Source organism: Oncorhynchus keta, chromosome 1, assembly GCF_023373465.1.
Source record: "Oncorhynchus keta strain PuntledgeMale-10-30-2019 chromosome 1, Oket_V2, whole genome shotgun sequence".
In the NCBI taxonomy this organism is placed as follows: domain Eukaryota; kingdom Metazoa; phylum Chordata; class Actinopteri; order Salmoniformes; family Salmonidae; genus Oncorhynchus; species Oncorhynchus keta.
In genome coordinates, this window is record NC_068421.1 from 38,517,588 (window position 1) to 38,543,308 (window position 25,721).

At 42.1% G+C, this 25,721-nt stretch overlaps 1 protein-coding gene across 3 annotated transcripts in view; it reads right to left on the reverse strand.

The window, feature by feature from the left end:
• LOC118384704 (limbic system-associated membrane protein-like) overlaps positions 1-25,721 on the reverse strand; it is a 1,031,328-nt gene that overhangs the window by 129,360 nt on the left and 876,247 nt on the right. For 2 of the 3 annotated variants that reach the window (XM_035771464.2, XM_035771456.2), the window contains exon 2: positions 20,217-20,295. In XM_035771464.2, the coding sequence (XP_035627357.1) occupies positions 20,217-20,295 (79 nt within the window). Of the gene's footprint in view, positions 1-20,216; positions 20,747-25,721 lie in introns of those variants that run through there. The other variant, XM_035771448.2, reaches the window with a different exon arrangement.

Here is a 25,721-nt window from a genome sequence, read left to right on the forward strand (position 1 = left end):
CACTAGTAGAGGTTTGACAGGTCGCCATCTTCCCTAGCTCTCTCCTCATCATGAGATGACACAGCTTGCCTGCTTCTCCCTTCATCATAGCCCTGGAACTAGGAGGCAGCTACTGCATCTCACCATCTCCTGCTTCAGCACTTTCTCACTAGTAGTGGGTGTTTCAGCCGATATCTCCACAGTGTGTCAAGGCAATTATGTCGATAAAAAAAAACAGATTTCACAACCCGAGGAACTACTTTACCACAGATCATTTTTACACCGCCCGTCCCATTACGGTTTCATTACGTACAATATAAAATGCAAAGGAAGTGCTAATTTATCGTGGTTTAACCGATGAAAAGATGATACAGTATGTAAATCGGGGGCTGTGTGTGGTACTTGGTGAAGGGGGAGGAGAGGGGTGAAAACGTGAATATCTAGGCCAGTCGTAATGACTTTTCACTGCAGCAGTAGCACCAAGTCCTTTATGATCTATTTCCACAGATCCACTGGTGCCTTTGTGGACTGGATTTAGTGGACCTAGATTAATGCCTGCTATCCACCTGATCCTTAGCACTGGAGAACCATACCGTGAACAGACCAATTCTTTCACTAAAACTGAATCTAGCACGGCATCCCTACAGAAATTAGGGATACATCAAAAAAGGCAGAGGTCAACAAAATGCAGCCCAAGTCTCAGGTTTCATGGCGCACACAGTGACAAGCACACTAAACAGAAATATCATGGGAACGTTACAATATAGCCCTATACTCACTATAACCACTCAACACACACACAGACACTCACACAGGAACATATGAACAGGGCCTCCCGGGCTGCTGTTGATTATTAGAAACACAGTCTAATATGTTCCAACAGGTAGGTCAGCAAAATGCCAGGCCAGGGTTGCTGCACCACCGGGTCACAGCAGGATCAGCACTTCTCTTCCTCCCTCTATTACACACACACAACACAGGAGTCCAAGCCTTTGCCAACCTTTACCACAGCACTGAACACTTCTCACACTGTTCTCTCCCCTGTTCCCCTCGATTATGCACACACACGTGGGTGTATGAAGACAGTCGGATAACGTGCGACTGACTCATGCACCTCCCTGTGCTGTGACGCGGTTGTTCCCATATTGCGGGGGTCTATTGTTCTCGTCTTCAAAGCTGTTGAAGCTTTAGCAAAATGACAACTGCATATCACCACTAAACACACTGGCAAACTTGTTAATGGCAAACTTATTAAGGAATAATGGGGATTATTTTAAAGAATAATACCCTTTACATTTTTCCACATTCTAGAGCCTGCAGGGGGGAAACTATCCATTAAAGAAATGGTGTACTTCAAACACACACACACACACACACACACACACACACACACACACACACACACACACACACACACACACACACACACACACACACACACACACACACACACACACACACACACACACACACACACACACACACTGATACAACTCAAGGAAGGCATCATCATCCCCCCCAAAGAAATGTTATTATGTTTTAAACAGCTTTAGGTTTCCCACATTTTCTACAGGTTAATCTCTGGGTTCTGGTGTTGTTATTGCAGCAGGAGGCATGTTTTCTGTCACTCCATCATTGAAATATGCCAATTTTCCAGCTGATTTGGATTGATCTACATAAATCATTAATTAATACATGTTTATTTGTCACATACACATGGTTAGCAGATGTTAATGCGAGTGTAGCGAAATGCTTATGCTTCTAGTTCCGACAATGTAGTGATAACCAACGAGCAATCTAACCTAACCAAATAACTTATACACACAAGTGTAAGGGCATAAAAAAAGATGTACATAAAGATATATTAATGAGTGATGGTACAGAACGGCATAGGCAAGATGCAGTAGATGGTATCGAGTACAGTATATATATATATGAGATGAGTAATGTAGTAGTAGTAATGTAGTAATGTAAACATAAACGTGGCATTGTTTAAAGTGGCTAGTGATACATGTATTACATAAAGATGGCAAGATGCAGAAGATGGTATAGAGTACAGTATATACATATGAGGTGAGTAATTTAGGGTATGTAAACATTATATTAAGTAGCATTGTTTAAAGTGGCTGGAGTCAGTAAGTTGGCAGCAGCCACCAGATAGAAGCTGTTTCAGTCTCTCGGTCCCTGCTTTGATGCACCTGTACTGACCTCGCCTTCTGGATGATAGCGGGGTGAACAAGCAGTGGCTCGGGTGGTTGTTTTCCTTGATGATCTTTATGGCCTTCCTGTGACATCGGATGGTGTAAGTGTCCTGGAGGGCAGGTAGTTTGCCCCCGATGATGCGTTGTGCAGACCTCACTACCCTGTGGAGAGCCTTACGGTTGTGGGATGAGCAGTTGCCCTACCACGTGGTGATACAGTCGATGTGGATAGGGGGGTGCTCCCTCTGCTGTTTCCTGAAGTCCACGATCATCTTCTTTGTTTTGTTGACGTTGAGTGTGAGGTTATTTTCCTGACACCACACTCCGAGGGCCCTCACCTCCACCCTGTAGGCCGACTCGTCGTTGTTGGTAATCAAACCTACCAATGTAGTGTCGTCCGCAAACTTGATGATTGAGTTGGAGGCGTGCATGGCCACACAGTCGTGGGTGAACAGGGAGTACAGGAGAGGGCTCAGAAGACACCCTTGTGGGGCCCCAGTGTTGAGGATCAGCGGAGTGGAGATGTTGCTACCTACCCTCACCACCTGGGGGCGGCCCGTCAGGAAGTCCAGTACCCAGTTGCACAGGGCGGGGTCGAGACCCCTGCAGTGAAGGAGAGTCCTCAGGTTTTGGTAGCGGGCAGTGTCAGTGGCACTGTATTGTCCTCAAAGTGAGCAAAGAAGTTATTTAGTCTGTCTGGGAGCAAGACATTCTGGTCCGCGACGGGGCTGGTTTTCTTTTTGTAATCCGTGACTGTAGACGCTGCCACATACCTCTTGTGTCTGAGCCGTTGAATTGCGACTCTACTTTGTCTCTATAATGACGCTTAGCTTGTTTAGCCACTCTACTTTGTCTGGTTACTTTGGGCCTAATCAGCGGGTTATCTATAACCATTATGTCTGATAGATAAGCAGTCATCTGGGCTAAGTGACTTAGATGTTTTGAAAACTACATATAGATTTCCAGTCACAACGCCTTGGTTCAATTCCATCTTGGACAAATTGGTTTTGCTGAACAAATCCCTCGGTTTATGCAAATCTGGATGGAAATCTGATTTGCATAAATAAATAATTGATAATTGATAAATAAATGCATATGATAGCGTGTGTATAGCTAGTGTATAACTAGTTTAGGGAGATTGACATAGCGGCCACAGCTCCTCATATAAGCTGCCTCTGAGCAACCCATGAATACACAGTGGAAACGCGCATTTAAATAGGTTTCTGAAACCTGGCAGTTATTTCCTGACAGTGCATTTGGAGAACCAAGTGACTAGGAGCAGCACTTAATGCATCTGTTTAAAAGCATAAACTACGGAGAGTACAGTATAAAAATAGATACTACCTAAAAGCTTTAACGTAAGAAGGAATCTGGATGTTGTTGCTTGTTTTTCTACTACTTCTTAAAATAATAGCTTTTTCCTAACATAGGATGTACAGTATTGAGTAACCCACTTACAATTGCTGCCAGAAGTTGGCCATCCACCTGTTATGAGGATTTGATCAATTTTCTTCGACATCACATCTTCATAACTATGGATGGAGGGAGGGAGTGAGTTCCAAAACAACACAATCTGCTGCAACCCAAAGACTCTTTGCAAACATAATCATCCCAGCAATGGAGGAAATTGCAGTATGATAATTCTAGAAAATTACTAGTAACACAAGCATATAATAACATACCCAAAGAACTCGCTTTCCATGTGTGTTGGTGCACAAGTCCTTCCCCATAACTGACTGCTTGTGTGTTTGCCAGCCTGCCATGTTGTTTTGCAAGGCTGAAGTGGCTTAATTGGACAGCTCCCATGCTGTTCAGCAGTAGGGTGGCTGAGGCACATATCCTGCCTTAGATATGGCTGCTTGTGTGACTGATTACAATTACGGACACTTGTACAGACTCCATTCGTGGATGTACAATCGGAGCCATTTGAGAGCTTAAGGAGGGCCTTCCTCTCCCTGGTCTGCCCTTGAAAAGTGTGTTTGGGAGGCTGGCAATAACAGTCAATTAGGGAGAAGCAGGGGGCTCTACTGAGAAAAGAGGAGGGGAGGAGAGGAGAAGCTGACAGTGAGGAAGGAGAGGAGAGAGAGTGTGAAAAAGAACACCAACGGCACATCTGCAGAATGCATGGCCTGGAGCACAGTGACATTTTCAGCGAGGCGATCAATATTTCCTCTCGTCAAAACACCATCTCAGCAATTTTTTAGGATTCAATATGGTCCAGATGTGATGTGAGGCTGGGAATTCTCACAAAGTGTTGCTTCGTTTGTAGTCTAAAAGGGTGAATCGGCTATATTTGTTTCTATTTAATTGTTTTATTTATTATATGATATAAAGTCCCTGTACATGAATACAATGTCATGAAAAAATACCTTTGATTAATAGTTCCAGATATGTTCAATGGTAAATATGTCTGCACTGCACCTGGAAGAGGCACTCTTCACATTTGGCAATGGAAAAGTTCTATTCATTGTGAGTCACAGCTTCAGCTATTTTCAGTTTCTGTGCAGAAAATGTTTTCCTCCCTCATGTGTTCTTCACCATCCCTAATGGGATTTTCAATTGTTGTCAACTGTTGTTGAGACAGTGACTCAAAATTGAGAACCTAGTGTTTAATGGTCCCCCAACACACACACACGCAAACACACACACACACACACACACACACACACACACACACACACACACACACACACACACACACACACACACACACACACACACACACACACACACACACACACACACACACAACTACCACCACAAACACACTACTACCACCACAAACACACACAATCGACGTGGATTCTGTGAGATAGTTTTGTACACGCCTCTTAGTCAACCCTCAAGCATTACTTTAGAAGCATAAGCCACATCTCATCATGTCCCTCAGGGTTTCCACCTTTTGTTCCGCTGTTGATTTGGTTTTGTTTTGCGTATCCCGTGATCTCTCCCTCCGTTTCCTTCCAAAGCATACAAGCAGAACGTTTATCACTCATTCAGCGAGCTCCATATGGTGGATTAGAAGACTGAAATTAGAGATAAGGAGCGGAGACAGGAAATGTTGTTTTATGTTTGGAAGACTTGCAATGTCTTGTTCAAGTTAAAAGACAAACACCTCTAAGGTGAGTTATTTTGGTTTAAAAAGTAGGGCATGATCCGGATAAACAACCCATAGGCTTTACTTAAATAAGATCAGTTAAATTCAGTTGGATGAGCTCTCTCTCTGAATTAGGAGCTAAATCCATTAGTTATGAAGATCCTATTAAGGATGAATTATGAATCAATCTAAGGCTAGACATGAAACATTAAAGCTGGCTACCTACTCAGGCTGTACAGTAGTACAGTATGATGCACACGTTCTAGCAAACGTGGGGTATTATGTTCACTGAGATTTGCATAGGACCATTTTTTTTAATTGTACCTTTATTTAACGAGGCATGTCAGTTAAGAGCAAATTCTTATTTACAATGACAGCCTACCCGGGGAACATTGGGTTAACTGCCTTGTTCACGGGCAGAACAACAGATTTTTACCATGTCAGGGGATTCGATCCAGCAACCTTTCAGTTATTGGCCCAACACTCTAACCACTAGGCTACCTGCCGACTGTTAGGTTACTCGCTTGAAACAAAATGTACTTTCAAGGGTGTTACGAGTCCCCACTAGAATGTGCCATCTCCTGCATTGTATCAGTGATAGGAGACAATGGGAGCCAACTAGAGAACTCAACCCAAAACGTTCTGTGAAATAGCATCTGTCTCCTGGGGCCTTAGATTAAATCCCACCCTTCATCACATCCTCGGATACTAAGACATCATCGCCAGCTGGAAATTAGTGAAGCTATAAAGGTCCAAGAGACTATTTACTATCGACCTGCTAGTCACGAGGTAATACATGCATGGTGGAAGCACTCTGGCAACAAAACCCCTCTAAGCTTCTGTTTTACTTACAGCCACAAAATAGCTCCTTTTCCTGACTCTTCTTAGTTCCGACCAATTGTGAGGATGTTCGCAGGCTAACCGCTAGCTACATTTGACCCTGGACTGAGGTAAAATGAAAGACGATGAGATTAGTGATAATCTGGGTCTAGGACTGCAGCCATAAAAGGAAAGAGCTTGGGTTGACAGATCCCCAACAACCCCCCCATTCACCTCCCCCGCACTGATGGCCTTGCAAGGCTAATCCCTCCAAAACGTTGTGGTAAATTAAAGATCTGATAATCGCATCATTTTTTCATCATTATTTCAGATCAGACAGTGGGAATTTGTTGAGGCTGTCTGTGCATATGCTACCAACATCACTGAAATAGTGTTGATTGACCTGAGACTGTTCACACATCTGCAGTAGAGGAACATATTTTCACATTTTATTCGATACCGCCTTACGGCTGACGATGAGACGGTGAGGTGAAATCATTAGGGAGTGTTAAAATAAGAAAACAACTTGAAAGGATACTTCATAGACTCTTTGTACATAAGAAATGCGTGACAAAGAGCATCTTGGGAGAAGCCACTCAAACTTCCGACATTGCACCTGCACTTTTCATCACTTTTATTTCTCAATCTCCTCGAATTGTGACAGGATTTGTTACACGGTGCTAACATTTTCTCAGCCTCTCTGCAAACCCCATTACATAAAATAGCACAAACGGCCGTAAATGCTTACGCCATAACAAAAAAGCTTTCAAAGGAACTGTTCTCTATGGCCCTCTCACTATTTGATTGAAGTAGGGGACTTGGTCTGTCCCCCTTCTTGGCCTTTGAAATACCCTAGTGTAAAGGAGTATGGGAGCTGGCCAAGTAAATACATTGAAGTAAGCTGAACTGAGGTGATGAATCCCCTAAAATGGCACTAAGGAACAGAACACAGAAAGTGCAGACAAGGGACTAAATTAGAATCCCTGAGCTAAAGACAGAGGACTCCTTGGGGCCTAGTGACACCAACATCCACTCACTGCTGAAATGATATAATGCAGATATTTGCTATAATGCACCATATTTAGCACAAGCTTCAGTCATTTCCATTTGAGGTCCGTGTCATCTAAGTAATGACAGAAGTAATAGGAAAACAAAAGCTGTGAAGTGTGTTTAAGTCAAGAGTACAGACGCTGCCTATCCTTGTAAAAAAAAGATGTGGTTCAATGATTAGGTTCAATACTTCCATAAAACCCTAACCAAAGCATGGATTTCAAATTTACAAACACCTCTGGACAGTTTTGCTGGTTTTGGGAAAATTCTACTTGTATCTAGGGTCTGACTAATACTTGACTGCCAGGAGTGACTTTTCTAATTGAGGGGAAGGAACAGTTGTTTTTTTGTTACCTATTTACGAGAAATTGAATATGATTTGAGGCCCATTCAATGAAGTGCATCATACAATCCTCTACGGAGTATTCTGTCACAGCTGATAGGATAACCATAGGGCTCTCTAATCCTGTTAACCCTGTTAGAGTGCATGCTGCAAAGCCATGAAAGCACATGACAATGGCAGCCTCAGCAGGCTGCATACACCTCGACTGACAGTCTATGTGAGACTAGGAAGTCATTAGTCTCCTCAGTTTGAGAGGAATGTGCCTGAGACAAAAAAAAAACATCTATCCCTCGCAACAAAACAAACATTATTCCAGTGAAACATACATTTGTGTTTGAAAACACAAAGTAAAATGATTGCCATTTTCACCCCAGAGATATGGCATTTTGGCAGTTTCTGGTCTAAGGGACACAGTCCCTGGCCATTGCAGGCAGAGTTGGTTTGCCCTCCCCAACAGCACAAGAGGAAGCAACTGAACACATTGGAGCACATGAACATCCATATATTAATGGACCAATTTGTCTGTTAATCAGATCTCAGGAAGATTCACAGTGTCGAGAACACTTGACTTAATGTACTTTCAGATAGAAACCTTGTTTGAATTAAAGGTCCTTGGTTATCAAACCGACAATATTTCTTAGGTTCTGTGTTTTACAGGCGAATTGACAGAGACAAATGCAACCTAAAGTCCTTTGGGGTGAGAATCCATCAAATGACTTAAATGTAAATGTAAATACAAGCACCCTGTGAACCATGAGAACGCCAGCGTTCTTTAGCCTATGTGGCTTAAGTGGCTTTGAACACAGGGTGATGTTAAATTAGTCATACCACTTGTGCAAGTCAACATTCTGTAATGTCACCTGTGGTGTGGGGTACTGCCACCAGCAGGGTCTTTTAGAGGGCTGAGGCATGGCAAGGAGGACACTGGGGATTTAGGCAAGACAGCATTGCTCTGAAGACTTCTTCCAGGGTACAAAAAAAGAGCTTCTCAAGCGGGTCACGAGCAAATTGAGTGTCACATTTTGACGTGAATCAAAGGTTAGACAGACATCTTTATTTATAGGCTCAAAAAGAATTATTGGGAAGCTCTGTATCCAGCAATCCTTCATTCTTAATTAGGCTACTTGCTATGACTGTCAGTTTACAGCAGTCCTACTTCTAGCAATGGTTATCCTCAGCTAGGCTAAGATTCACTATATATTTCCATAATAAAAACCTGGGGCAAAGACCAGGTTGGTGCCAACAAGCCATATGTGGTCCATTAACTACACATACAGAGTAGTCCTAGTGTAGCTGGACTCATGCTTTCGGTTAGACGTTCACCTTGTCACAAAGACCCTTTATATGTGTATTAGCCCTTGATGCTTATACTTATAAAGAGATCCATGTGTATATTGGCTTCATCATCTGAGATGGACATGCTCTCCGCATCTCAAGCTCTTTCGACACAGGTCTTAAGAGTTGACAGTGCAAATGAACATAGGCTACACACCAACATAAAACAATTGAGTGATGCGTGAATGAATATACTTTTTCATGTGGAGCTGTTTCATGTTGACTTTGATGTATAAAGGTAGCCTCAAAATCCAACCTGAATCACTCTACATTGTACTAACGTAGCGTGATTCAGTTTGCATTTTGAGGCTAGTGAGGGGGTGCTTTTGTCTTCATAAATCTGTCTCCTGAGTATTATAATTCCTATGTAACAATTCACCCATTTTAACTGTAAGAATACTCTGCGTTTCGTTGGCTAATGGAACAATGAAATATTGTCTGATGATGTCTGCATGCCAGTCAAACAACGAGCAGACAATATTTCAACTCATTGGCGATTAAAAGTAAACAATTAGACATTTAGGAGAACATTCCCTCTATGTAACTCTTCAATCTGCTTTGAATCCACATGGATGTATACTAGATACCCTGCTGTGGTAACCAACAGTAACCAAAAATAGTACTAATGATGCTATCAAGATAGGAATCTGATTCTTTACTTTGATACTATCGGATCATCTGTGAAGAACAAAACAAACCCGTTCTCAGTGTATAGGATCTTTCAACTTCAAAGACTTCCACACCAATGTTGTCTCTCTACAGAAAGACATTCCTCTTCCATCCTTTTAGCTGTCTTTTGAATGGCTTTAGAAAAAAGCATTTTGTGAAAGTGGATTCCTGATCAGACTACAGCCTCCGTTGGTAAACACTTACTCCGAATGATTGGGAAATTGGGAAAACCCACTTCTTGACCCAAATCCTGAGCAAAGTAAATGTCTCTATAATTGAGTGACTAAGAGCAAAAGCCTGCTGCATGTGGGGAAGCTAAACAGCTCTTGACTAGAGGACTTTAATGTGACACTGACTAATTACATGTAATGTGCAAAGGGTTCAATTCATCTAATGTGTACTGGAACCTTAAGAAAATAATTAAATGACAAATCCCCTGGACCAACCTGGGTAACATAATTAAGACGATAAATGAATTGTCGGGATGTAATGATTCATTGATACGCATCAGTCTCCGGTAAAAATGTTTAAGATATGAGTGCATTTGTCTGTGGGACACCAAAACGATCTAAATTAAGCATGCATGCATGCATGGGTCAGAAAACCGATTTAAAGGTTAGGAATCGCCGGTTCTACTTACAGGAAGTTAGCAAACCACAGAAGATGAAAATGTGGTTTTCGGCGATGAGTTTACGGGATAGCTGCCTCCCGTTATAGTTTATTGTGATGGTTATGACATTTGTTTTGAAATAATTATTTGGTGGAGGTCACTAGCGACAGTATAGCTAGTCTAGCTTTTAGCTAGCTAGCTGCTCTGTAAGATAGCTTGACTTTCTACAGTTATAGAAACAAGTTGGGGAAATAGTACCTAATCGAAACATGTTCTACTATCAACTGAAACGATTCATGAAAAGGTCATATTTTGTAATCTCCCAAAATAAATGTGATCTTTGGTGAGAGACTAGGCTCCCCTCCATCTTGTCGTTGTGAAACCCTATTCTCCATCCAGTAGCGACGTCAGGATGTACACAGAGCGTGCACCTTTCACGCTCCGTGGTCTATCCCTGTTCTAATAGGCTATTTGTACATCTGGCACTTTCAGCATTCAGATCCTTGTAAAATGGCTTTCGCAATGTCAAATCATAGGCTTTATTAGTTGAGTGACAACCATTGCAATTTGCTACGTCATTGTTACCAAATGCGCTGTAGAAAATTGGGCTTTACGGGAAATATGTAGCCTACTAGAGTGGACGCAACTCACATCAAATCAAACTTTATTTGTCACATGCTCCGAATACAACATGTGTAGACTTCACCATGAAATGCTTACTTACAAGCCCTTAACCAACAGTGCAGTTCAAGAAAGAGTAAAGAAAATATTTACCAAATAAACTAAAGTAAAAAATTATAAAAAGTAACACAATAAAATCAAAACAACGAAGCTATATACAGGGGGTACCGGAGCCGAGTCAATGAGCCGTGGTAGTAGTTAGTCGATGTAATTTGTACATGTACTGTAGGTAGGGGGTGAAGTGACTATGCATAGATAATAAACAGAAAGTAGCAGCAGTGTCAAATCAAATGGAAGAGGGGTGTCAATTTAAATAATCCAGTGGCCATTTGGTTAATTGTTCAGCAGTCTTATGGCCTGGGAGTAGAAGCTGTTAAGGAGCCTTTTGGTCCTTGACTTGGAGCTCCGGTACCGCTTGCCGTGCGGTAGCAGAAAAAAACTGTCCATGACTTGGGTGACTGGAGTCTTTGACAATTTTTTGGCCTTTACTCTGACACCACCTAGTATATAGATCCTGGACGGCCACTCAGGAAGTCCAGGATCCAGTTAAACAGGGAGGTGTTTAGTCCCAGGGTCTTTAGCTTAGTGATGAGCTTTGTGTGCACTATGGTGTTGAATGCTGAGCTGTAGTCAATGAACAGCATTCTCACATAGATGTTCCAGGTGGGAAAGGACAGTGTGGAGTGCGATTGAGATTGCGTCATCTGTGGATCTGTTGGAGCAGTATGCGAATTGGAGTGGGTCTAGAGTATCTGGGAGGATGCTGTTGACGTGAGCCATGACCAGCCTTTCAAAGCACTTCATGGCTACCGACGTGAGTGCTATGGGGCGGTAATCATTTAGGCAGGTTACCTTCGCTTCTTGGGGACAGGGACTATGGTGGTCTGTTTGAAACATGTAGGTATTACAGACTCGGTCAGGGAGATGTTGAAAATGTCAGTGAAGACACTTGCCAGTTGGACCGCGCATGCTTTGAGTACACGTTCTGGTAATATGTCTTGTCCCCCGGCTTTGTGAATATTGACCTGTTTAAAGGTCTTGCTCACATCGGCTACTCAGAGCGTTAATACACAGTCGTCAAGAGCTGGTGCAGCTGGTGCTCTCATGCATGCTTCAGTGTTGCTTGCCTCGAAGCTAGCATAAAAGGCCTTTAGCTCGTCTGGTAGGCTCGTGTCAGTGGGCAGCTCGTGGCTGGGTTTCCCTTACATTTACATTACATTTAAGTCATTTAGCAGACGCTCTTATCCAGAGCGACTTACAAATTGGTGCATTCACCTTATGACATCCAGTGGAACAGCCACTTTACAATAGTGCATCTAAGTTTTTCAATAAATTGTAATATTAATATTATTAGGGGCCACCCGAGTGGCGCAGCGGTCTAAGGCACTGCATCGCAGTGCTAACGGTGCCACTAGAGATCCTGGTTCGAGTCCAGGATCTGTCGCAGCCGGCAGTGCGGCTTGGCTGGGTTGAAGTGCAACACAATTTGGCTGCTCCTCCCCCATCTTCTCCATGCAGAGCAGGCAGGCCCGTTGCCCTAGCAACTCCAAACTTCACACAGACACAGCATGCCCACATGCTGCTTCAGACCCAGTACGGTTCTTCCTTCAGAAAAGCTTGTGTCAAAACTTTGTTCATTTGCCCATTGTCTCTCGTTCACATTCGCTTGTAAATGTCCAAACTCACCAAAATGTACATTTGGTCGCTCCTACGTATAACTTCATGAGCTGGAATGCCTGTCTTTGCAATTCGCTTATTTTAATTTACGCTTGTTATCATATTTAGCTAGCAGCCTTCATGGAAATCGATTATTACTTGTTTTCATTCTGTTGATAGATGCCCAATGGGAACTTTTGCAGGTTTTTTGGCACCCCTTTGTGTACTAAGCCGGTAATACTATAAATGCTGGGATGAGAGAAGTACGGTGTGGCGATATGAACATCTGGATACTGCCCCACCCTAATAGAGATGTTAATACGGACAGTGATTTCGACACAGCACCAAGCTGAAAGGAGCTCAGGGAATTCTGGGAAGCTGAGAGAGACTTTGAGGACAGAGAAAACAAACTTGTCCCAAGCCAGATAAATATCTAACTGTAAAGCTACAAACTGCCCCAGTAACCTCTGAACTCTTAGCTTGGTTCAGGATGCCTTCAGAGTAGACATCCATCCAGATGAGAGAATCAACACGAAGATCGGCCAGCCTCGTCGAAAACAATAACATCTTCGCAATCACAACTACACAACGTGCCCTGCCTTCGACAGATTCAACTCCAGTTCAGCATGCGACACAGACAGAAGGCTCTCAGATGGTTCACAGACAGAAGGCTCTCAGAATTGTCTCAACCGTCGACAGAACTTCAAATTGGGGAAATGTCTGACCAAACACCCCCACCCCCTCCCTCCCTTCAACCTCATTCTCCTAAACAAAATGGGACAGAGAGTTAATGACGAAGCTGGCAGCCGCACAGCTTTTCAACTGTAACCGCATCATGGGTGAAAATGAAATTGATTTGAAAATCCTGGTCCTGCCAGGGCAGAAGCAGAGAGGATTATGTGGTGATTGTACTAATGCTGTGTGTCCCCGGTCTCCCTGGCTTTGAATCAGGTCAGTACCCCATCAGAGCAGCGCTGGACAGCACGGTGAGAGATGCTAAAAGGCCGGGAGAGGCTATAAACTGTAAAAAACCTGCACTCAGTCGGATGACTTGTTGAGCGATAGGGACCCTCCGGAGGCAAAACGTGTGAAATTGTGTAGCACAGTTTTTCTCCTTATGAAATTCCAGCCAATGTGTTTTCCCCATTTAAAATGTGACAACGCTTGTGATATGGTTGTGGAATGTATAAGCATAGTAATAGTTGTAAAACATTACTATTTGTTATTTATGCTAAATACTTCTACAACAGGATTAGGAAATAACAGGAACACATTACCCATTTGACCTATCCAAAGTAATAGAATTCAATTTTTTCAAAACAGGACGTGAGAGCCATACATGTCTCGTAACTGAATTATGCAAATGTGTTCATATTTCCAGAACATATTTGGTTTTGTTTCCATCCTCTATGCCATGCCAGTGATGTCCTCTGAGGGTCACTTGCCAGGATTCCTGGTAGAGTTTTAAGCTCCTATGAACATTACAGTACTGGAGATGAACACTTAGAGTAAGTGCCCTCCTTCCGAGTATGCTAACAAACTACTTATCAATAACTGCTCTTCCAAATTGATAATCCATGTTTGGAGTCAATGACTTGGCAATTGTTAGAGGTAATAAGGGGGGATTTATACGGTCAGAACAACACAACCACATTACTCTAATAGATTTAATGGAACTTTTGGACTTGAAAAAAAATATGCCCAAGAAAAATGAACACACAGATAACAGATAGGATAATCAGTCTGGTATATGATCAATGCGCAGTTCTTAAAGAGAACAATGAAAATGCATGTTCTATACTGGTGTTCTGCAAATGAGCATAATCTCTTAACTGTGAGTTTTTTTATTTTGTATTGGGATCCGTGAGTCAACAGTTAAGCCATCCACTTTCTACTGGGATCAATAGCAGCTAGTATTGTAAGCAACACTTAAAACAATTCTCTGTTGTAAATCCTAAAACAATCAGAGGCAATCTTTTTGTAAATCCCACCCCAAACTTAAAATAAAACGGCCTGTTCATTATAATGAGAATTGACAACACTCCAACACTTCATGGGGAGAGAGGTTTGGGTGTGTTTCAGTAGCCTTTAAAACAAATAACATGAAACGAGCTAGAAAGTGCTCTATCCTTCCATACACTTGGAACTATGCCCCTGAATGACATGGAAACAGTATTGAGTAGGTATCATTTATCCGTTTTTATCCTCAAAAGAACGTCTGACATACTGTAGATGGCTCATATTCTTGGCGCTGAAATACTTGCAACTATACAGCATAGAAGAAACATCTTGTGTTTGACAACACATGTTTCCCGGAAGATGTCAAATAAAATCAAACGTGAGCTGAAGTATACTCTGAGAAGATAGCAATTTCCTAGATAACGTCACATCATCCTTTCAAGGCCACATTCGCCATCGAACATCAATGTCTTCCAGTCTGATCCTGATCCGATGCATTTGTTTTGGTATACAGCGAAGGGGTGAGGACGGAGAAGTGTAACATTTTTATACGTCAATAATTGAAATAACCATGGACAGGATTCCCAGATCACAAATTGTAGATTTAAAAAGCTACACGGGGTCTGCTATGCCGGTAGATCTCAATGAGAACTCGCCTCACACATCTGATATCTGAACCCAGCAGGTTTAAACCCACTGAGCCTCTCATACGTGAATAGAAATGGGATATTCTCGGGTGTCTGTGGCAACGGGCCTAAGGGCAAAAGCACAAGCCCACAATGATCTCCAACCAAATTCTACGAGACGAAGTGGATATTGTCAAATCAATAATAATTGACCTGGCGGAGAGCAATCACAGTGTCTGTGCCATTAATGCTTTAATAAGCAATTGTCCATTTTCTGCACTTCTCCCACATCAGAACGCACCCTGAAGGCCACAGGACTGCCAACAAGTGGAAAAGCAATTAAAAAGTATAGCATTGTGACACGGAAATGCTGCAAAGGGATACAAAATAACTTAGAGATGCAGCCGTGATTCACTTTGACTGAGATGGTTACGTTTGGGTTGTTGAGGTGGTATCAATCTCAAAAGTGGTTCAGAATGTAGGACGTTTTCACTGCGATCTAAATGTTTGGGGATGTAACAAGACGTTTGGGACATGAATGGTATTAAACAGCCAAAGACGCCAATAAATCGTAATCAGCATGATTCTAAGTTACAGCGGACCTATACAGCACCTCGTCTAAAGAACGCGTCGACATAGACTGCTGTACTAATACATTCATGTCATGTGAATCTCATCTCGTGTGATGAGACGGACTTAAACAATCTTAGGGTTTAACAGATTAACTCTGAGCTGCTAGCCAAGCACATGAGGTTAAAAGGTAAATAGTTGCTAAAGCTAATGTTATACAACAGAGGTTTACTATTGCACACCAAGCATGTACAGTATAAAGATATTATTCTACAATTGATGACACCTGGAATTTCAAATAATCTTCACAAAACCCTTATTTTAATCAATATTAAAGGGCGGATGTTGAGAAAGGCCAATTATTTTGGTCATTTTTCTTGCATGTGTGATGAGGCCCTTTTTCTTTCTCATCTTGGGGACATTGTTACTAGCACACCACAGCTACTGTGTAACAAAATAGTTTCTTTAAGGGTTCAGCTCCACCTATGCCTGTAATGTCATGACTAAGCCGCAAGCGTCGGTAATGGAGTCACGGCAATATTATTTCTCTAGGCCACAGATATCGCAACAGCATGACAAAACCAGCTTATGGAATCAAACAGGCTACACTTTCTCAAGCAACAAATGACTACCCAGAGGCCCCCCTGAAAGTTCTCTCATAGTGGCCCTTTTTCTTCTATCAGATTTTCCTGTTGAAACTGGGGAGTGACAAATGCATACGGTTTGGTTTGGCTACAGGGTGCACAACTGCAGTTTGTTGTGTAGTCATTGATAATTGAGGTAACTACTACAAAGTCAACTTGAAGCCAACTTCTGTTCACAAATGTAACTTCAGGAATCATGTTTGAATATTATGCTCAGTGAGTGACCCTGTATGGAAGGAAAACAACTAGGCATTGAGCAGAACATCTATTACTGTACAGACCGGGTGAAGGCTAAACTCACTCAGAATTGAAGGAAATGAATGCACTGAGTAAACTGAATGACTAGATTTTTAAATGGATATTAATTGCTGAGCCTTGGTAACGTTCAACAGTAACTACGTTTGAATTGATTGACTTGATGATCAAGTAATTTAATTGATGGAAGTGATAAGAGAGAGGAAATCCAGTAAGTGGATTATAGGTCCTAAACCTGCTGGGCCGGGCTGTGACAACACCGGAGTGGTCAGCACATATTTGACCAACAGGTTAGCAATATAGGCTGTAGGCTACCATAGGCTTTGAGATATTCCCATTGTTCCACTACTGCATCAGCATGAGAGGATCAGGTGAATAGTTCTCTAGAATGAAAGTTAAATGCTTCTTATTTTATTATAACTTTCAATAGGTCTTATGCCCGGATCAGATGACGATTATCATTTTTGTTGTACCTTTATTTAACTAGGCAAGTCAGCTAAGAACTAATTTTTATTTAAAATGACAGCCTACCAAAAGGCAAAAGGCCTCCTGCGGGGACATGGGCTGGGATTAACAGAATGTGACTGGTAGAATGGGTGTTGTATGTGGAGGATGAGGGCTGCAGTAGGTATCTCAGAGAGGGGGGAGTGAGGCCTAAGAGGGTTTTTATAAATAAGCATCAACCAGTGGGTCTTGCGACAGGTATACCGAGATTACCAGTTTACAGAGGAGAATAGATTGCCGTGATATAGAGGAGAATAGAGTGCAGTAAGGAGCATTGATGGCAAATCTGATGGCCGAATGGTAAAGTACATCTAGCCACCCGAGAGCACCCTTACCTGCCAATTATGTCTCCATAATCTAGCGTGGGTAGGATGGTCATCTGAATCAGGGTTAGTTTGGCAGCTGAGGTGAAAGAGGAGCGATTACAATAGAGGAAACAAAGTCTAGATTTAACCTTAGCCTGCAGCTTTGGTATGTGCTAAGAGAAGGACAGTGTACCGTCTAGCCATACTCCCAAGTAGCTCTAAACCCTCAGAGGTAGTAATCACACCTGTGGGGAGAGGGAGCATTCTTCTTACCAAACCACCTTACCTTTGTTTTGGAGGTGTTCGGAACAAGGTTAAACGCAGAGAAAGCTTGTTGAACACTAAGAAAGCTTTGTTGTAGAGCGTTTAACACAAAATCCAGAGAGGGGCCAGAATGATGATGATGTTGATCTGTACAATCCCTCACACCTTACAGACAATAAGTGCTACAATTAATGAAATGGTACTGTGATATACATGTTCAGGTCAAGAGACACTGGATAGTTCTTGAATTCATGTCGTCTTCAATATAATATCTGAATGTGATTTGCCCTTAGAACATGATTATGTGCTCTGATAAAGTCGTATGGAGTAGAAAAGGCAAGCATATTCTACTGTGTATTAGTTCAAGTGCATTGATGCACTATATATACAAAAGTATGTGGAGTGAAACGTCTAGAAGCAACAACGGCTCAGAACGGGACCGCAGAGTGCTGAAGCACGTAGCGCGAGAAAATCATCTGCCCCCCGGTTGCAACACTCACTAACGAGTTACAAACTGCCTCTGGAAGTAACATCAACGCAAGAACTGTTAGTCTGGACCTTCATGAAATGGGTTTCCATGGCCGAGCAGCAGCACACAAGCCTAAGATCACCATGCACAATGCCAAGCGTCGGCTGGAGTGGTGTAAAGGTCTCCGCCTTTGGACTCTGGAGCAGTGCAAAGATGTTGTCTGGAGTGATCATTCACGCTTTACCAACTGGCAGACCGACGGACAAATCTGGGTTTGGCAGATGCCAGAAAAACGCTACCTGTCCCAATGCATAAAGCCAACTGTAAAGTTTTTCATGGTTCGGGCTAGGCCCCTTAGTTCCGGTAAATCTTAAAAAGGGAAATCTTAACACTACAGAATGCGATGACATTCTAGACAATTATGTGCTTCCAACTTTGTGGCTACAGTTTGGGGAAGGCCCTTCCCTGTTTCAGCATGACAATGCCCCCATGCACAAAGTGAGGTCCATACAGAAAGGGTTTGTCGAGGTCGGTGTGGAAGAACTGGCCTGCACAAAGCCCCGACCTCAACCCCATCGAACACTTTTGGGATGAACTGGAACGCAGACTTTGAGCCAGGCCTAATCGCCCAACATCAGTGCCCGACCTCACCAATGCTCTTGGATGAACGGAAATAAGTCCCAGCAGCAATGTTCCAACATCTAGTGGAAAGCTTTCCCAGAAGAGTGGAGGCTGTTATAGCAGCAAAGGGAGGATCAACTCCATATTAATGCCCATGATTTTGGAATGAGTTGTTCGACGAACAGGTGTCCACATACTTTTGGTCACGTAGGGTATGTATAGAGAACATATAACAGCTTGGCATGCAGAGGCCCTTGTAGGGCAATACAGCACAGTAAGGGTTGTGTCTGGGTCAATGATTCCCAAACTCTATGGACAACCCGTCAACGAATACACAACGATACTCTCGTTGCCTCTGTCTAGTGCAGTGTGTACACCTCACAATGGGTACAAAACCTGATATTGCTCTATAAAGATCAGATTGCTCTCATTTAACATGACAGAAAAATAAAAATATCCTACATAACATCAATTTCCTCCAAGCTATTTTTCAGACATAAGTCATAATGGTTCATTCTTTACCATGTAGGCTATGCCAGCAATAAACTCTACATTAGCATACTTTTCAATTCAGTGGTAAAAATAAAAAAAATCAGCATGTGTGTGTGAGAGGGAGAGTGAGTTAGAGAGAAATATTGCTGTTGTGTCTTGCATAGGCCCCTCCAAATAATTTGTTTTTTGGGAGGGGTTGTCCTAGCCCCTCACTGACCTGCTAGACCAAAAACACATGTCGGTGACCACGTGACTAATGACATCTGTGTCCAACAATAACATAATAGCCTTAAATTGACAGCTTGCATTGTCTGGGAGGTGATTAACTATAGGTTAAAACTACTCCCAACAACAAAAAAGGCACAAAGACACGATGGATTCCATCCCCAGTGAAGCTTTTATGGTGCTTTGCACTTATTTTTCACAACCGGGCGATTTGGGACTGTTGTGCAATTCGGGAAATCAAACTGCGTTGTTATGTATTGTATGCTACCCAACACAGCCCTTGCCTCTCCTCTCCCACGTTGAAAAGAGTAGCCTCCTATAATCCTCCGCTTCATCATCTCTGGGCGATTCTATGACGCACTTAACGTTTTCAGTGACTTCCAATGAATACCAGGGCACTGTCGTTTGAGTTAGGCTACATCATTATTTTGCAGTTTGGGGATGATAATGTGACTGTGGCATAGACTACATAGTAGATTAGGCTATGGAGCTATATCAAATCGCATATCAGATCAAATGAAAATAATTCACTTGAAATCCTCTCTTCCAAAAAAAAAAGGCTATTTTTATCTCTACATTTCTCATCCGAAAGAGCCTATTTTTTTTTATCATATAATACCCCATTTATGAGTATTTAACTTAGTTGATGTCCGATACAATTTAAAACAATTGACATTTCAATATTTTTAATTAGATCACAATAGGCATCAGTAGCCTACACATTAGTGAACGTGCCTATTGAATCAGTGATCATTTCATTCCATGCTGGTTCTATGCACTGCAGACAAAACTCAGCATCACTTGGAGGCTGCGAACGAATGGAAAGTTGAGTTGAGACCTACCTGATAACCGCTGTATCACCCTGGCGAATAGTAATGTTGTCGGTCGCTCGCTGCATATCCACACTTCGGACGGGGAACCCTGTAGGAATAAGACACAGGAGTCTGAAAAAAGAAGCCTGCAATTGCCTCCAACACGGTCTCCTTCCGACCAGCATTTCCTAACCGGACGCGCAAAGATCCGAGAGAAAAGTGTTTGGACTTTGAAAGGGAATTGAAGTGGCGCTCCGACCCTTGGCAATATCCTACTCCACGACAAAGTGTGACTAAGGGCTTCTATGATGTTGAGGAAGGTAAATATGCGTTGAAATAACGAAAACAAAATGGCTTGGAGGAAAACATATATTCCGTAAACCCTCTCTGCAAGCGCCGTATTCCACTGTGCGTTCTGCTCCCGCGCAAAGGCAGCGATGAGCAGGCAGCAGAGTTTTTTAGAGGTGGGGAGGAAATTCAAACCTCTCCAGTCACCAGCGCCTCTCACTCTAGAGCTCTCTCTACCCGATTACCCCACCCCCGTTTATACATCGCACTGCTGCCCCCTTCACGAGAGTCTGATGCGCCCTTATTGGTTGTCACGACAACAGCACCAGCTGAGGTCCCTTTCCGCTAGACCCAACTGCGGTCGGCAGCTGAGAGGAGAGGAAAGTCATTGGCCATGTGTCGAAGTAAATGCCTCGCTTGTTGTTCAAAGTCCACAAGTTAAGACTACATGCCAACATGGTCATAACATGACCCAAAGAAATAATAAGCTAAATGTAGTTAATACAATTGAATTCATGAGCATACAAGTTCACATTTTAATTGATTGATGTTTTATTTATTTTTATTTGATCAAATGTGTGTGGTAGGCTTTTCAGCTGTGCATTAAAAACATACAGTATTGGATGCATTGTGCTTGCTTTCCCTCATACATAGAAATAGAATGAATAGAACTCGAATTCTGTCATTCTATTTCTATGATCCCATAAAGTCTACCTCAGGTATTTCAAAACGACTGTAGGGCTACCAGTATAGCCCAACTAAGGAGCGAAATTGCTCAACACTGAAGACCTTGTCGAGCATAGCATAGCATAGCATAGCATAGCCACCTTATCTTACCTGGCTATGCACGTCCACCTGAACTGAACTCTGACATATAGCCTACATTAGAAAACTATTTTGACTCAAAATATTATTTCCGTGTTCTATTTTGTAAGCTAATGTATTTCATTAACGGCTACAGAAACATATTCTACTGTTCAGACATTAATTTTCTTTTTATCTTTAATACGCTCACCACATGATGAAAGAGCTGATGGGTAAAGTTGTTTATTGTTTATAGGGTCATGCCCAATCTGTCATCATAAAACTGTGTCTAGACACATTGGCTTTGATTTTAACAAGGATGGTAATTATATTCACTTTGGCTGTTACTGGTGCAAGAGTTGCAAGGGCATGCCTCCAACTTCATCAGAAATGTAAATGTGGCAACCGAACAGTTTTTTTTTTCTTTTTTCTTGCTAATCAGGAAACAGATTTAATAGGCTGTTTCCTTGTGTTCAATCACCCCACACCTTAATTAATTGTAAAGTGAAATCAGACAGTATTGCACATTTGATCATAATGGGAAAAATTGTAAACAGCATCAGCATTCTCTGCATGCCATCTTCATCTCCGACATAGAACCTGTGTTTATATCCTGAATAAACACCAGTATTTGTTATTATGATTAATGATCGAATGTAATCCTTTGTTGACCGCCAAAGTAGCTTACAGCAGGGATCATCAACTAGATTCAGCCGTGGGACATTTTTTTTCTCCAGCGGATGGTCAGGGAGCCGGGAACATAATTATAAATCATTTGTAGACTGCAAATTGACCGCAAGAAGCCCAAACAGATAGAATATTTGATTAAAACATTTGAATATGATCACATACACAGTATCTCTCCATGATGCGTGGGAATACTTTGGAACAGAGTTCCCTAATTAAAATCACTTGGAGCTGATTTGCAGGTGTCTTTACAGTCTTTAATGTCCAACAATTACAAAATAGCTCAAAAACCTGGTGGGCCAAATTCAGCCAGTTGGGGAACCCTGGCCAATAAGAACAGTCTGTGGTTCAGACAAATTGTGAAGAGTAGCACTAAAACACACTTGGTTTCTCAGTTTCAGCATCAGCAGCATTCTGCAATGAGGCTTTAGTGTGAGATTAGCCCAGAATGGAACTGCATCTGTGAGAGATTGGAGAGAATTATGAGCATAATTAATATGGGACAGTTTATGGAAGTGCTAATACTAGTGCATTAGAGGGAGCACTAAAATGCTTTCCGCTGTGGATCCTCCCTCACGCTCCTTAGAACAAAATGTCAAACTCCATCTTCCTCTACGAAAAGCAACGGAGAAGTTTTAGCAAGATAGAATAGTTTGTACATGGCCAAGCTCTATGCACACTAAGGCCCATTGATTATTTGATTTTTAGTATGGATAAACTCTTCTATTCATATTCAGAGCCAGATGAATTACGCATGTACTTTTTATTTGCAAGAGAGAATAGGCCTCAACATTAAAGTAGATCAATAACACATTCATATTAAGATCATTCATTAAACAGTCAAGTGAAAACTATTCATGTTATTCACTCACTCTTGACTTTCATGTTCTAGCCTTGTTCTTACCCTTTTAGTAACACTTGACAACTAGTGTCCTCACCTTATGACACAGTCATAACCATGTCATAATATGTCACGAGAGCTGACATAACTTTTCATAACCTGTTATAATATGGTCATAACACTGTCATGACATATATTTAGGCCGGTTGTGACATGTATTGCGTTATTTTGTGGCTGGTTATGACACCTTCATCAGAGTGCCAAAACCCACAAAACCTACCACACAAGACAAAACATTCCGTTACACCATAGCCTACTTGTCAACAGTATGTTAATGTTATATAACATTTGCTGGAATTGACCATATGAAATGATCATTGTAATTTCACACACATTGATGTCAGACATGCACCTACCCCAATAGTCTGTTGCTGATGACTGGGATGAATGCAGGAGCAGGACAAGACACCCTCTTTTTGATTGGTGGCTGACATAAGGGCATGTACGTGATTGGCCTATCTGGTTTTTTGATTATGATGGTCATGATGCTTCTTGACAGTGTCATAAAGTGTATATTCTTAGTCCAAGTAAAGTGACACAGGATGGTCATAACGCTTCATGAATGTGTTTATACAGTGCATTTATTTAAAATATGATGAAAAAAAAAACAGGACTGTAAGGAATTCATTTCAACAACAACAAAGGACTTAAGAAACAAACTTTCAAACGAAAGGAAACTTCTTTCCAGGGAAAAACACATTTGAATAAATGTGGGTTTTGACACTCTTATGTAGGTGTCATGAACAGCCATAAAACAACGCAATATGTCAGAACAGCTGTAAATATATGGGTCATGACAGTGTTACGACCATATTATGACACGTTATGTCAGCTGTCATGACATATGACACGGTTATGATCGTGTCATAACGTGTTAGGACGCTAGGTGTCAAGTAAAGTGTCACTGTTATTTTTCTTATTCTCCTCTGAAAATGATGGTTTTTGCTCTGGTACAAAATGTGTAAGTTAATCAGGCCCTAAATATCCCATTGAAACATTATGCTCATAGCCACAAGCCTTCCACTGATGCAACATGGGCGAGATCATTTAGAGCTACACCCTGCTCTCTTTTCCTCCCTCACATTCTGTACATTATCCTACTGCATTAGCATTATCCTACTGCAGTACAGTGACGTGACTGAGCACCAAGAACACTGAGAGAAGACCGGGAGAGAGAACTCCCCTCCTCCTTCTTTGCCCACCATATCGCCAACATATAATATGGTTACCGTTCATCTGTATTCCGAGCCTGACCGCTGCCCTCGACCACACGCTAGACTAGCGAAACCCACTCAGCCCTTCCTCACACAGACCTCCCCACATACTGTACACTGCTGAAAGAAAGAAGACTGACAGAACTAGTTCCATGGCACTGGGCTGCTCCAAGCTCCGGCGATACCAGGGGTATTGAAACACTGGAAAGCCCTGTTGTATGTTGGGAAGGACATACGGTACTATGCAAATCACGTTGTAATACAGTATGAATTGTACTAGCGAGTGAATTTAGATGTTGAAGGTACAGTATGCATAGATATAAGTCCACGTGCATGAAGGACAGCAATTTTAGAGGCATTCTAGAGATGAGAAAAACAACCGTAATCCTACGGAGAATATTTATGCTTACTCATAACATGCAGCATGGTGGAGATTTGTCATGACTATCGCTATTTGCACCACGTTGTCACTCCACATGTCTGGAGAAAGTATTGTTCCTCTGTCTTTGAACAAACTGTTATTGGGTAAGAGCAGAATGTGGTGAGATAACACTGAGTGAGAGAACAGTGAATGAGCCTCAAAACTAGAACCTGAAACGAGGTCCATTTAAAGCCTGCTAAGCTGAACAAAGAGTTCTGTTATCCCCTCATTTAAACGATCCCCCTCTTCAAAATGACAAACTCAAAAATATTGGAGAAGCAATTTCAGGTTAAAAAAAGGGTTGATCATAATTGAACTCTGCCAGGCATGATTCTTCACGAACTGTGTAGGGTAACCTGGTTATAAACACAAATGGTTCTACGACCATTACTGAACTTTGGGTGATCAATGAGGCATTCTCACCCCTGAGATCATACCTAACTTACTATGGCCCGTTATCAAAAGGGGAAAGGGAACATTAAGGGAACACACCCACCAACAGTGTGTTCAGATGAATTTCATTCTCTTTGTGGGGGGGGTGGATGCATAATTTACCTTGACATTCCCGTCATACGCGAGCTCCTGGCAGCGAAATGCATGATATGCAGGAAAAAGGATACGGCACCCGCACTCAGCAATATATCACAGGAGGAACACAATGAATTACACAATACATTACATCTACAGCCAGATGAGCCGTTTGTCAGCAAAACTCAAGCTGGCAGCAAAGATAATAAAAGAGAATGGGCACAAAGAACGGCAATGTTGTGCACAAAGTGGTGATTGACCTCCTTTTAGGGTTTCTGACGAGGGAGAAACCTTGTTAAGCCCTCAGCTAGCACTGAAATGTCAAATCAATTGCCTTGGCATGACTAAGATATTTCCAGAAGTACCAGAAAACTCTGCTTATTTGGGGACATTTCCTCTGTCAGCAAATGTTGTCCAGTGAGCCATGAGATCTTTATGCTGACGTCAGTGCTGATAGCGTCCCGACTGATAATATTCAAACGCACGGCGAGACAGTTAAAACATTTTTTTAATCCCCAGCAGCATAGATTGATTACATGCCAAGCCAAAATAAGCATATTGTTTGCGCAGTACTGGGATCCAAAACATCAGTCACACTAATGTGCTCTCTGTTAACAGATTTTCTTGAAATATTTGGCTTGGCAAAAGCCATCATGGTTCCTCCACAAATACTTTGCTTCACACATGGAATA